This window comes from Hippocampus zosterae, chromosome 7, assembly GCF_025434085.1.
Source record: "Hippocampus zosterae strain Florida chromosome 7, ASM2543408v3, whole genome shotgun sequence".
Classification (NCBI taxonomy): domain Eukaryota; kingdom Metazoa; phylum Chordata; class Actinopteri; order Syngnathiformes; family Syngnathidae; genus Hippocampus; species Hippocampus zosterae.
This window is the reverse complement of record NC_067457.1, coordinates 22005583-22019036: the sequence shown is the minus strand read 5'-3', so window position 1 is coordinate 22019036 and position 13454 is coordinate 22005583. Positions and strand designations below refer to the sequence as shown.

Here is a 13454-nt window from a genome sequence, read left to right as displayed (position 1 = left end):
ATCACGAAAAAAAAAAAGAATAGGCAATTTAACAACAACAAAACACACACACACACACACACACCCTGTAAAAAATGATCAAAGGACAAGTTTTGTTCCAGGCAGTTGGTTCACTTGCGTCCAGTAGGGGGAATCGACTGCTCGCTCTGTAGCCATCTGCCTCTCAATCTCCAGCCCTCTCCTCCTCTCCCATGCATATTCCCGGGTTGTGGAAACGCTGCAGCCCAATGGTCTGCGTCTGCTTGGCTGCTTTAAGACCCTCCTACCAGCTGGGCTGAAAAAAGAGGCGGCACTGTGCTTGCAAGCCTTGGACGAGCCCCCTTTTTACCGCCCTGTCAGTGTTGAGGAGAAGGGAAGAAAGAGAGAGAGAGAGAGAGAATGAGAGAGCAACTCTGTGACAGAGGCAAAGAGAATGAAACGGGCTGCTTAGAGAAGTGAGAGAGCAGAAAGGAGGAAATAAGGAAACGTACACTACCGAGCAGGAAGAGGGAGGAACGCAGACGAGGGACTCTTTCTCTTCTCGCCACAAGGGGCACAGTCACTACTTTTATCCACTTGACTTTCTCGATGAAACCTCAGTGGACCGGACTAACCAATTAGTGGATTTGTACGACCGCTTTGTGCTGCATCCTTCGGAAACTGGCACAACCGTTGCGCAAAGTGAGAGGACTCTCTGTTTCTGCGCTCGCCTCTTCGCGTTCACCGGTCCGTGCGCAAAGTGCATCTGTCGGCAATCGGTGCTGAGGACATCTCCCCTCTGTCATCCAAGACACCGTTGGATCAGGCTTCAGAGTGGAGAGGCAGAGCATGTGCGTGTGTGTGTGCATGTGTGTGTGAGTGTGTGTGTGTGTACGATAGAGAGTGGTGTGAGAGCGAGAGAGAGAGAGAGAGACCGTTTGAATCAGTGTGTGCATGAGGCAGAGGCAAAAGTGATCCAGCTTGAATAGAGAAGGGAACCCATACTTCCTCTCCCTGTGTTCCTTTGCCATTCCTTTCCTCCTCCTCTCTTCCCCCCCCCCCCCCTCTCCCCGCTCCTCTCCCACTCTCCAAACATTCACAGGACCGCTTAGCTTCTCTTTGCAACTTCTCTTCCCTCCCCATCCTCTCTACCTCTCCCCTTTTGTCACACCTTGATCCGACACCCACGGCGGACGAGCGCGCCACTCTTGGAATCTTGAGGGAATATTTCCTTTTCGTCCGGCAACGAGAGAGACTGAGGGACAAGTCTGCCTTGTAAGTGGGGCTCCAGACCACATTGAGACATTAGCGTCTTTTCCCAGCTGTTGTTGCAGCACGCGGACACTTCCCTTTCCCTCTTGTGGAGCCACGAGTGACAGCTGTGTGGACAAGGAAGAAAGGATCCCTACAAGCGTTCCACTCCTCCACTATCAGTGTTTGCTACTGAGCAGCCCCCCCTCTCCACCCCCACCCCCGGTGTCACCATTCCCTGCCTCAGTGCTAAGGATTCCAGCTACATGGGCAAGCGATTGGAGCAGCAGCCAATGTACCCTCAGTACACCTACTACTACCCCAATTATCTCCAGACTAAGGTACGCCACTCCTCTCGCATTACTCAAGCATGCTCCCACGCTCCTACCCTGTCTGACTCCCACCCGCCCTCAAAGCCCCCCCACTTTCCGCTCCCCCTTCCTACAGCCTCAATTTATCCCCCTCGCATCCTTGAGTAGAGATGGCACTTGATTGATAGCCGGCCTTGGTCATGATGGGACAGATACCTTGTTGGACTTTGGATATCTATATCAGTATGTGCACGTGTGTGTGTGTGTGTGTGTCAGGGATCAGGGCCAAATGCTGTGATCCGTTTGGCCAGCCTTCAACATTTTTACTGGGAGCAACACAATAACCTTCGTTCATTGCTCCTCTATCCATCACCGAGCCTTCAACATACCACCAGATCTGAATAGAACATAACAAGCACTTGCACTTGGAATTAAAATGGTTGAGATCACCAGCTGATTTGCTGGTAAGGCCTTTGAACTCATTCAGTACCAGACAATTCTGGAGCAAGTCTGAAAAGACGTCTAAAGACGTCTTTGGGAGTGACTGAGTTAAATAAGTGTACATAATGTAAGAGAGACACACAAACACACACAACAAAAAGCCTGTCTCATTGTAGTTTTTGTACATTTGTTGAGTATTTTCAATTCTAAGGGTACTGATACCCTTAGAATTGAAAGCCAGGCTAGGACAATAGTGACAATGCTAGTTCATAGTTTCATGATTGCACTTGGCATCGCAATGGAATGTGTGCAGTTGTCTGCTGATACGGTTAATATGCTGTCACTTGCTATTTTCGTCCTTTTGTGTTTTGCGGTTATGATATTTTAGAATCAATCAACGAGTGCCGAATGAAACCGTGGCTTTGAACGTCCATATTCTTTGTTGAATGACCTAAATGTGTCCAAAACTGGAACGTGTGAAACAAATATAGCTTTTGTTTTTTTTTCTTGTTCGCGCGTTCTCATTTCGCAATTGGAAAGGGTTTCTATCTTTGGACGTTAGCGTTACTCACGATGACGGATGCCCGTTTTGACAATACCCTTGATCAACTAAGAGGCAAATTAATGTTTCATTAACTCCCCTTTTCTCGCCATAGTTGTCACCCAACAATCCTGCCCGAAGCGGTTGAGTTACGGCCGAGGTCCGTGCAAATGAATTACCATCGCTCTTGTTCTCGTTTCATCTCAAACTAGTTGGGACCTGCACAGTCGAGCCACACATCTATCGGCTCAGAAACAAAGGGGCTGCACGCTTCGGTTTCATGTCACGGGAAGCTGAGATGCTTGTGTGTGACGCGACTGATATGCGAAATGGTCACTTTCCTCCTCACTTGGGATGTAGGTCATCGTTTATTCATTGTTCTCTGAAGGACGAGCCATGTGAGATGTCTCTATCATATCAGAGTTTGTATTTGCAACCGGAGTGGGCGTGGGGAGGGGGGGGGGGGTTCAGTATCTCGCCCAATGACACTTCGACATGGTCACAACGACCCGGGGGGATGGAACACCCCAACCTCTCGGTTGGGAGTCGACCATTCTACCACTGAGCCATGCCTCGAGGAAGCAATGAGAGCGTGGATGTAAGAAGAATGTTATCTATCGGGGTACAGTGTGCTTCCAGCAGGGTAGACCTGGACTGCAGCCCCACCTGGCACTTCCCCAGCACTCCCTTCTGATTTATAGTTTAATACATTTGTGCCGCCGCCATATGGCTTCCCTCTCCATCCCCTGCTCCTTCCATCATCCGCCTCTGCCTCCCTCCCCTACCTCGCCTATCTGAGAGCTGCTCATCTCGGTGGCCTCTCAGTCAGGGTATACCCCCCCCCCCCCACCCCCCAACCCTTTCCTCAATCTCCTTCCCTCCCTCTCTTCCTCTTGTTTCGCCGCTCTCTTCCTCCATCCTCATCCGCTCTTGCAACAGGGCTCCATCCAACCCACCGCCTCCTCTGCCGATGCCGCAGTTCACTCCCAAGGTCACCGGAGATCCGATCTCGCCACCGTCAGCGATTGATTTATCCTTGACTCGATAAATGTGCCGTGCAAATAAGACCTACGGGCGAGCAAAACATACAATTCTATTTATAAATCACCATACGCCAACATCCGTGATAATTTCCCTTCTTAGTCGGTCGAGCCAGTAGGTCGGTTTGACATCGCCACGGGGATTAGGAAAAACTGGCAGGCTGTGTTGGACAATGTCGCATGGGTGGCTCAACGGTAGCACCATTACAGAAAAGGGGAGAAGGGGCCAAAGTTGGCAGGTCCATTGTAAACAGTCATCAAAATTGCATGGCGCAGTATTTTGCTCACACACACACACACACACACACACACATATCCGCACGAGTTGATTTATTTTTCGTCGTCAAATTTGTTCAGGCATCATTTCAACAAGTTTGCACCACGGGCATATAAAATACAAGTCAAGCGCTGCTAATGGGGAACAAAAATGTAAAGGTGGGTCACAAGTGCGTCCATGTCATCGCACTTGTTCATGTAAACACATATTAACACAAGTTAATCACGGTGGGGGGTTGGGGGGGGGCATATCATGTCATGTTCGATATCAAGTGAAAATGCGAGTCATCCTGCTTTGAATGGGAATTTGCATATCTCACGTCTGCATTCTTCTTGTCTCGCACTCTTTATTGCAACAGCCTGATTGAGGCATTCGTTTCCGTTGGAGTCGATTCGAAATGAAAAAAAAAGCAGAAGAAAAGTGAAACCGTTTGTATTGGAGTTCAGAATTTGATGCGCACGAAGCTGCCGCCTTGTGAGGTCGATTTTGTGCGACTCGTGAGGCCATTTTGTTGTTTTTGTCATTCGTGGGTGTTCAGCTCAGTTAAAAATTTGCTTTGCCTTTACTGCTGCATTCCTACGGTATAGCCTCATACTCCCAAGATGTGGGTGGGGAGCGCGAGGGTGGTGGTGGGGGGGCATACATAGCCACAATGGATAAAAAAAAATAGAGCAATGGTTGGTTAACATAAATCTTTCTAAAGTGCAGCCTTTTTCGTGTTTGTGCAAAAATTATACAGCAGTCGTATTTACTTTGAGCAGACGAGTACGTGGTAAAGAAACGTGAAAACTAGTGTCTTAATGGCCTTTGCATTTTGTGGTTACTTTGGATGTACTGTGCATCAATATTTTCCTTTAATGGGATTCCCTGATGCTGGCCACAGAGTGCTTGTTAGCCCCACATTAGAATGTGAAAGACGGGGGCATGAGATGAAACTATAACGCTGGTCTTTGTATTGATTAGTGCAGCGGAGCGTAACATGTGCTCCTCTTTAGAATTATTGATTCCCGAAGTACTCTTTGTGTACATGTGTGGTTTTGATATAAAGTTACGGTTATCTACCGACTCTTGTTTTGATGAGAGTATTTGTTGGCACTTGAGGCTCGTACCATAGCAGGTTGTCCTCTTCCTGGCACCGCCCACCCATTTTTAAAATTTGGATCGGGTTTCGAGGACACTAACCAAGAAATACCACGGGTATTTCTACGGTTTCGTGCTTTGGCGAGAGGATTCTTTAAATGCCGCGTTTCCGTATTTCCTTTATCCAACCTGAGAATGTGTTAGACAGTATCACTACTCTGACATTAAAAGTCGAATGTCAGCGACCACTTGTTCTGGCCAATATTAGTTTGACTCGCTGTAATGCTTTAGCACACACCCTGGCTGCTGTCGTGACCTGGAGCGTGTGGCGGTCGTACGGAATCTGACAAAGCTGAACGAGCCAGAAATTGAGCCAGCTTTAGCAACAACGCCAGGCAAATGGAGCCTTTTGAGAGACTCTGTGACTGTTTGCGACCATGCCGTACAATTCATGATACACTTTTCAGCCATATCATTCAATCCTGATTACAATAATCTGCAAAAGTATGCGATATAGACACATATGGAACAACCGAATTAGAACCAGAATTGCTTTAAAAAAAACCCCAAAAATTTACAAAACCACCACAGATTACGCTAAATGGACCCTGGCCGAGGCTTGACGATCCAGAACATTCCCGTGGTTTGAGCCTGATGATTAAGAAACCATGGCCCGTAGTCTTTCCGTAGTCCTGCTAACCCACTAAGCAACAAACGGCTGTCATTACGATGCACTGAGGTTGTCCACGACTGCAAACTACAGCCACAATAATAAGCATATGCTTTTGTGTCAATGTGTCAATCAAAACTGAGCATTGTCGGCGTTCTCGAGGCAGATCTTGTGGACTTGTTCATTGCAATTGTTGATGAACTAACTTATACAAAAAAACAAAAAACAAAAACGTTTTGCATGAATTAAAAATAGCTTTAGTTTTCAATAAGTTTCGATGGCACAATTTCTTCATTTATTTTTTAATAGACCAGCAGCAGCTTCTGGAAAATGGGTAAAAATATAAAATATTTTCTTTTGACAGCAGATATTCAGAGGAATTTATCTGTTTTGTCTGGAATGGCAATCGAATTAAAAAAACAAGAGTTAGATAGGAGTCATGGGTTCTGGATGAGCTAACCGCACCGATTGAAAGGCCGTTGTCGCTTTCCTTTGTCAAAATACGCTTTCAACGTGTCTGTTGCCGTTCCTTTGGCCGCACGGCAAATGCTCAGGTCGTGTGGCAACAAGGTAGGATGACTTGGAAGCTCCTCTTAGCCATGCTCGCTGACTCAAGATTCAGCTGGGATAATTGCTCCTGAATTTTTAACGAGCGGCTGTGTTGTGCACTTTGTGGAGCAGCATGCTTGAAGATTCCCGCGTGGCTTACAGAATTGCCCTTTTTTTTTTCCACATGTCCGGAATGAGAAATATTTTAGCATTGCATCATTGTAATAGGTGATGCTGTGACGTAAGTATGTTAACGACGTAAGCACGGCTCTAAATGCCGTCTCTTCTGCTTGGCTGTACAGATATTTAATCCTGATCTGGTTTCGTCGAATCACTGGTTGTATTCACGAGCTGCCTTCGGCGGAATATGTCAAAGCAACAGCCGTCGAACTACTTGCTGTTGCCATCCGGGCACCCGTTGCTAGCAGCTAGCGGCTAGCTTCTGGCCATGGACAACATAGAGTGACAGCATCCTTCACTGAATTTTTTTAAGCTTCTTATATTAGCAAATACGATTTTAAGGTGACGACATGTTGATGTTGTAAACAACGATGTAACAGCAACAAAAACTTTGATTAGTCATACTAGCTGTCATGTGACCACATGGTCCGCCTTCAAAATAAAAGCCTACCATGGGTATGGTATTTGCATCATCAATGTAACATTTGGGAAGCTCTTATTTTGAAGTTAGCCTTTGCATTGCCAGTCCATACTGTGGCCCACTTTAAGCACTGCCTACTTGGATCTGGACTTCAATGTGTTCATATATTGCCATCTGCGTGTGCCAATTCGCTTCAGCTTTTGAGCTGTTTACTTCCAAAGTACGTTTGTGTAGCAATTTTAGCAAACATGGTTCATTAAAATTTAAAGCCACATGTCTTTCTTTTCGTCAATTAGAGAGACAGTGATCCAATTGAACTATTTGCCAGGGAGATGTTTAGACACGGAGGACTCAGGAGGTAACAGAAGCCGCAGACATGCAAATGGTCGCGCCGTCTCCCTCCTGTGAATATTGCAGGCAGCCATGGTTACCGCCTCCCAGATAGCATATACTGCCTGCAACATTTCCTCTCTGCTGCTGCATTAGTTGTGGCAAGCGCAATGAAAACACGGTGTCACGCCTAGCTTGAAAAATGGTTCCGGAAAAAGCCAATTCTGCCATGAATGGGGATAAGCAAATAGGCATGAGCGCTTGAATGGCTGCCAGTCGTGTCAGTGCCCCCCTCCCCTTCTCATCCAGTCACAATGAGCTTCTATACAAATAAGGACACGTGCACCAATTTAGTGCAGCAGATGAACCTTGCGAAGCCTTGCCGAGCAAGTGGAGGATTACCGTGAGCAAACAGGCTTTTCTCCTGACTTTATTTAAGCGAACTGACTCACACCACCCTCTTAGATTTTGCCCCAGCGGTTTCTTTGCCAGAGTCTTCCAGTTCTCCTGCCGCCTTCGAGGCCTTCACGCGTGCGCATTAGTCAGCGTATGGAAAAACACTGAGCGTGTCAGGTTGGCGACATGAATTAGATTGCAAGGACACTTTAGCAGGGGAGAGAGCAGAGCCACAAAAGCAGGCGTAATGGATCAAGGAGGAGCAAGCCCACGGAGTCTTGTTGAAGGGGGTGGAGGGGGCTCATTCTTCAAAAGTAATTACTGTAGTAGCACATAAGCAGACTATTGGCAACGCAAAAAAAAAAAAAAATGTTGGTTTTATATGTGGGTTGCTTTTGGCAGAGGACATGTTGAACAAAACTTTTGTGAAGGAGTCTTTGTCACGGCCGATAATGTTTACATTATATTCTGTTGTATTCAAGAGATTAAAAAAAAATCTTAATACTGTGGTTATAGGAGATAAAGATATGACACACACCCAATAAAAGAATGACGTGGTCGCCCATATTTTTCAATAATAAATTTTAATTGCCACCAAATGACTTTTTTTTTCTTTTTTTTTTTCTTTTTAGCTCCACATTAAATTTAGTTCACCCAAGAGAAATGTTTTGGAAACGTTGATCATTGTTTTTAAGACTTCATCAATGAGTAGATTCTTATCAAAACTGAACTTGGGAACATCATTTGAAAAATACAAACAGCGCATCGGCCCAACTTCTCGCACAATCCAGAACATGAAGATAACATTTAAACTACCCGTATTTCGAAAATAGGTGTGTCACGGCCTTTTTGTCAAAATGTAATGAACCAAAATTAAACTATATATTTTTTACCAATCTCTTCACGATGAAAAACACTTTTATTCCAGATTGTGTCAGAACGATCTGAATGATTACGAAAAAAAAAAAAATCGGTTGGGCAATTATTAATAAACAAACAAATGCGTAAACACCACTGTCAAATTGAAAACGTACTTAAAAATGTGTCACATCCGAGCTTCTGCTACACTCTCCTCATCCACCTTAGTAAGTATGAAGATCAAGTGTGTGGAAAAAGCGATTTTAAAGCAAGTACCGCTCACTTTTTTTTCTTTATTACCATGAATATAGATGCACTTAAAGTTGAGAGCACAAGCTTTGAATAAATGCTAAGGTTAGCATCTAACTACTCATGCGGGTTGATAAATGCTAATGTTTTTATTTGCCCTGTGTTGTTTTGTCCTTGGGCCCTTTGGAAAATATGAAGAAACAGTGGCTTTGAAAAACAGTTAGTCGCTAATTTCCTATTTTCCGTCTCTGATTAGCTGTCTCGAGTACCCCCTGCGGAATCCTTGTATCCATTATTTATCCGTAGACCACCAAACAACAGCTGCTAGCTTGTGTAGCCGCCATATGTTATGTTATTCTCAACATATTGGGACGATTCAGGCTGTACGGGGAATTTCGTATCAGCCCGCGGAGATGCAATGCGTAACAAGCCCTCTGCGGACATGCCGCTCTGAAATTATTCTCAAAATGTTCTTTTTTTTTTTTCTTTGAAAAATCGGAAAGGCCTTGAGCTCGTACAAACTGGTATTCAACCGCAAATTTTTGGGGAAGAATCTTTCTTTTTTGTTGCTTTTTTTTCCCGTTAATATTTGACGGATTTTGGGACACCTATCCCAAACGAGAGGACCAACCTTAGGGAGAAGAGAATACTGTCACACATCAGAAGTTATTTGAAGGTAGCAGACTCTCGTTCGAAGATATGCCAGCGTCACTATCTGTTATAAAACTTGCCTTTTTTCGGTCTTTTTTGCTTTGAGAAACTTATTTTTTATTCATTCATTCATTCATCTTCCGAGCCGCTTGATCCTCACTAGGGTCGCGGGGGGTGCTGGAGCCTATCCCAGCTGTCTCCGGGCAGTAGGCGGGGGACACCCTGAATCGGTTGCCAGCCAATCGCAAGGCACACAGAAATGAACAACCATTTGCACTCACACTCACACCTAGGGAGAATTTAGAGTGTTCAATCAGGCTGCCACGCATGTTTTTGGAATGTGGGAGGAAACCGGAGCACCCGGAGAAAACCCACGCAGGCCCGGGGAGAACATGCAAACTCCACACAGGGAGGCCGGAGCTGGAATCGAACCCGGTACCTCTGCACTGTGAAGCCGACGTGCTAACCACTGGACTACCGGGCCGCCTACTTATTTTTTAACACATGCAAATTTAGGACAAATTAGGGAAATAAGGATGCTTCCTCCGATGCTTGTTCCAGGCACGTCTCACCTGGAGAAAACGCGGGAGAGGATATTTCCTCACGGGTGTCCTCGGTCACCTTCGGATTCCCCCCCAACAGAGCAGCTGGATAAAGTGGCTGAGAGTGGAGATGGAAGTCTGGGCTACTATGCTATAGATGCTTGCCCCCCATGACCTGACCCTAGATAAGAGGACAAAAATGGATTGCTGGATGGATAAATAAGACTTCTGGCAGCATTTTTTAGATTGAATCAGTTTATACCTGTGTGGCCAAGTGATTTATGGTAACATGACAGGAGGCTGATACAAGCGGCCGAAATAAGTTTTCATCGAAGGGTATCCGGGCTCTCCCGTAGTGATAAGGTGAGAAGCTCGGTCAGCCGGGAGGGGCTCAGAGTCGAGCCGCTTCTCCTCCACATCGAGAGGAGCCTGATAAGGTGGCTCGGGCATCTGATTAGGATACGTACTGAACACCTCCCTGGTGAGGTGTTGCGGGCATGTCCGACCAGCAGGAGACCCCGGGGACGACCCAGGACATACTAGGAGAGACCATGTCACCCAGAACGCCTCGGGATCCCCCGGGAAGAGCTGGAAGAAGTGGCTGGGGAGAGGGAAGTCTGGGCTTCCTTGCTAGAGCCATTGCCCCCGCAACCCGACCCCGGATAAGCGGTAGAAAATGGATGGACGGATGATGGGAGGCTGCTGTTGTGGTTCGCATGTTTCCCCTCACAGTTGAGAGCTTCAAAGGTCGAATCGAGGCTCACACCTTCGTGTGTGGGACTTGCATGTTTTCCCCGGTTCGAATCGGAGATCAATTAGGTGACTGGAATTGACCAAGTATATCCCTCTGCGTTATACAAAAAGAGTCCCGAAATTAAACCACGTCAGTCAATTAACCAGGGCGGCCGTGTTTTCCGGCACCGGTGGAATTGTCTGAGGGGCAGTCGGGAAAGAGGGTCACATTAGGATTCAGCCGATAAAGCAATAAAGCCTTGTAGGAGATGCAGTAGGCCTCATTTGGAGCAGCTTCTGTGTGCGCAGCACTTTGTGGCCGCTATTAATCACCCGGCTGACATTAGCCAACCTTCCTGCAAACACTGAATAAACAGTGGCAACGACGAGGCCACGGTGGCTGCCACAAATCTGGTGTTATCGTTAGGGCGTCTGTTGATGGTTGTTACCCCTCTGAGAGAGAGGTCTCGAAACTCTACTCGACTTCCACAGACCCCCCCCGTGTGAGATCTGTTGATTTGTTTAGTTCCAAGTTGCATTTGAAAAGCGAGCTGGAGCTACAATTTCACATCTTTCCCCACGACGGACAATGCTTCTGTGACCGAATTGTATCACCGCTGCGAACTTATATTGTTTTGTGCACATTATTGTTCCTCTTTTCACTCGTGTGACGCGAGGGCAATTTGTAAAAAAAAAAAAAAAATGGGAAGCCTCTGAGGCTTTATTAGGACGATGCCTGTCAGTCTGTGCTGTGCGGTTACCATAGCGACGGTTGCCAGTAGCGTGTACCAAGCTTCGTTTGAGAGTCGATCACGAGGCTGCCGGCGAACCACTGCGCATTTGGGATTTCAGCTGCCACTTTGTCGTATTGCGATCGTTGTTATATTATCATTTAAACGCCTTATAAAGGTCAACAGTTCAGTCATTCGAGGTTGAGTTTGAGCACGGAAACATTTTGTGATAAGCTGGTGTTTGACTCTGCCATCTAGTCACCAAAAGGTTCCAAGGTTCAATCTCTCTTGTGCAGATGAATATAACTACATTCGGGCCAAGCTGTAATTGGACAGCAACATTCTAACCTCAAATCTAATATTCTCTCTCGGTTTCCTTCGCAAACGCATTCTCAACACGCATTATCACAAGCTAACATAACAGCCTCCGAGGAAACATGATAGAGTCGTTGAGGAAAGAGGCAGGGGGCTGAAAGCGAGGAAAAGGGCGGGACTCCTGTCGAGTTCACTCGAGGGGACTGACACTTCCCCGCTCCATAAAGCTCCCCCCGACCCCCCACCCCCCACCCCCGCTCGAACTGAATAATTGAAATCACATAATACATCTCGGTACTTATCGATAGCATTCGCACCCTTTTTGTACGAGCACGCAGGCACCAGCATGTTTCCATCAACGCGCGCGGAGAATCACCGTCTCCCCTACGCATGCTAACAAAGCAACACATGCCTTGAGGAGTTAAGTCCCACGGCTGGTGTGCGGCCAACAAGCTGGAATCTGCACACAGGGAAACCTGATCGGCGTTCCCTGTGCCCAAACGCATGAGGTCACCCTGACTGACTGATCTCGCCTGCCTCCTTTTCCAACACCCACTCCTGTCACATTGAAAGCTTGTACAGGATTTATTTTTTTTCTCCTTGCGGTGTACAGTATGCCGTGTCATCTGATTGTTCGCACATTCAGTTTCATAGTTCAAAAGCGCGCTCGCCACGTCACAGTTAAAAAAAAAAAATTGACATTTTTATTCTGTTATTATGACTTCAAGATGGCGCCGTGAGAGTGGCTGCCTTTACAGCAGCTCCTATACTTTTTTTTTTTTTTTTAACTTTCTACCACCTTTCATAACTTTGCTGCTGTACATATTCGAGCAGGGGTCATAATAAATATAAATGAAATAGTTCCGAGATTCCGTAAGCGTCACTGACAATCTTGCACCCATTCAAGAATCAGTAGCTGCATGTAAATTATCCTTATTATTTTTGGTCAACTGTATACATGTGGGCGGCCCGGTAGTCCAGTGGTTAGCACGTCGGCTTCACAGTGCAGAGGTACCGGGTTCGATTCCAGCTCCGGCTTCCCTGTGTGGAGTTTGCATGTTCTCCCCGGGCTTGCGTGGGTTTTCTCCGGGTGCTCCGGTTTCCTCCCACATTCCAAAAATATGCGTGGCAGGCTGATTGAACACTCTAAATTATCCCTAGGTGTGAGTGTGAGTGTGTGTGGTTGTTCGTCTATGTGGGCCCTGCGATTGGCTGGCAACCGATTCAGGGTGTCCCCCGCCTACTGCCCGGAGACGGCTGGAATGGGCTCCAGCACTCCCCGCGACCCTAGTGAGGATCAAGCGGTACGGAAGATGAATGAATGAATGAATGTATGTATACATGTGACGCGATCTATTCACGATCTGCCGTTAAATCGTTCAGAGCAGCGTTTTTACAGCTATGTGACGTGCGCAGGTTGATTTAATTATACATCTGACTTATCAAGATGGAGTTCAGTCGTCTCGCCTTTTTTTTTTTAGCACAGTAGTTATGATTGTTTTTTTATTACAGCAGTGGGGGGTCGGGGGGGAGTAGTTTAAAACAAGCTCCCCACCGATCGCAAACCGGTTCCAGTTCATCCGACATTTTGTTTATTCTGATGGAGCATTTTCAGTTGGCGTGTGTCCGTTGATTCTGAGTTAAGAGGTCTCACTGCTTTCGAATTTTCTCTTTGTGTGATGTGTATGCAAACGGATACTTTAGTTTGTTAATTAAACAACTACTTACTCTAATTAACAAATAAGTGCTCCTCTAAAAAAAAAAAACAAAAAAAAAACCGAAGCCAACTCAGCTGCTCTGACTTTGACGTATATAAATATTTGAAATCTTAAGATGTATCACTTATTTCCCCAAGTCGCCCTTTGAGCGACAAACCAAAGGAAAAGGCGCCGCCCCGCGCTGTTTTTTCCAAAAAAAAAAACGCATGGTTA

General features: G+C 46.3%; 1 protein-coding gene across 2 annotated transcripts in view; it reads left to right on the top strand.

The window, feature by feature from the left end:
• Nucleotides 1-294: 294 nt before the first annotated feature.
• The window catches only part of rbms3 (RNA binding motif, single stranded interacting protein), a 171741-nt gene continuing 158581 nt past the window's right edge, over nt 295-13454 (top strand). The window contains exon 1 of one of the 2 annotated variants that reach the window (XM_052072594.1): nt 295-1550. In XM_052072594.1, coding sequence (XP_051928554.1) covers nt 1476-1550 — 75 coding nt within the window. In that variant the 5' untranslated portion in view covers nt 295-1475. The remainder of the gene's footprint in view (nt 1551-13454) is intronic. The other variant, XM_052072592.1, reaches the window with a different exon arrangement.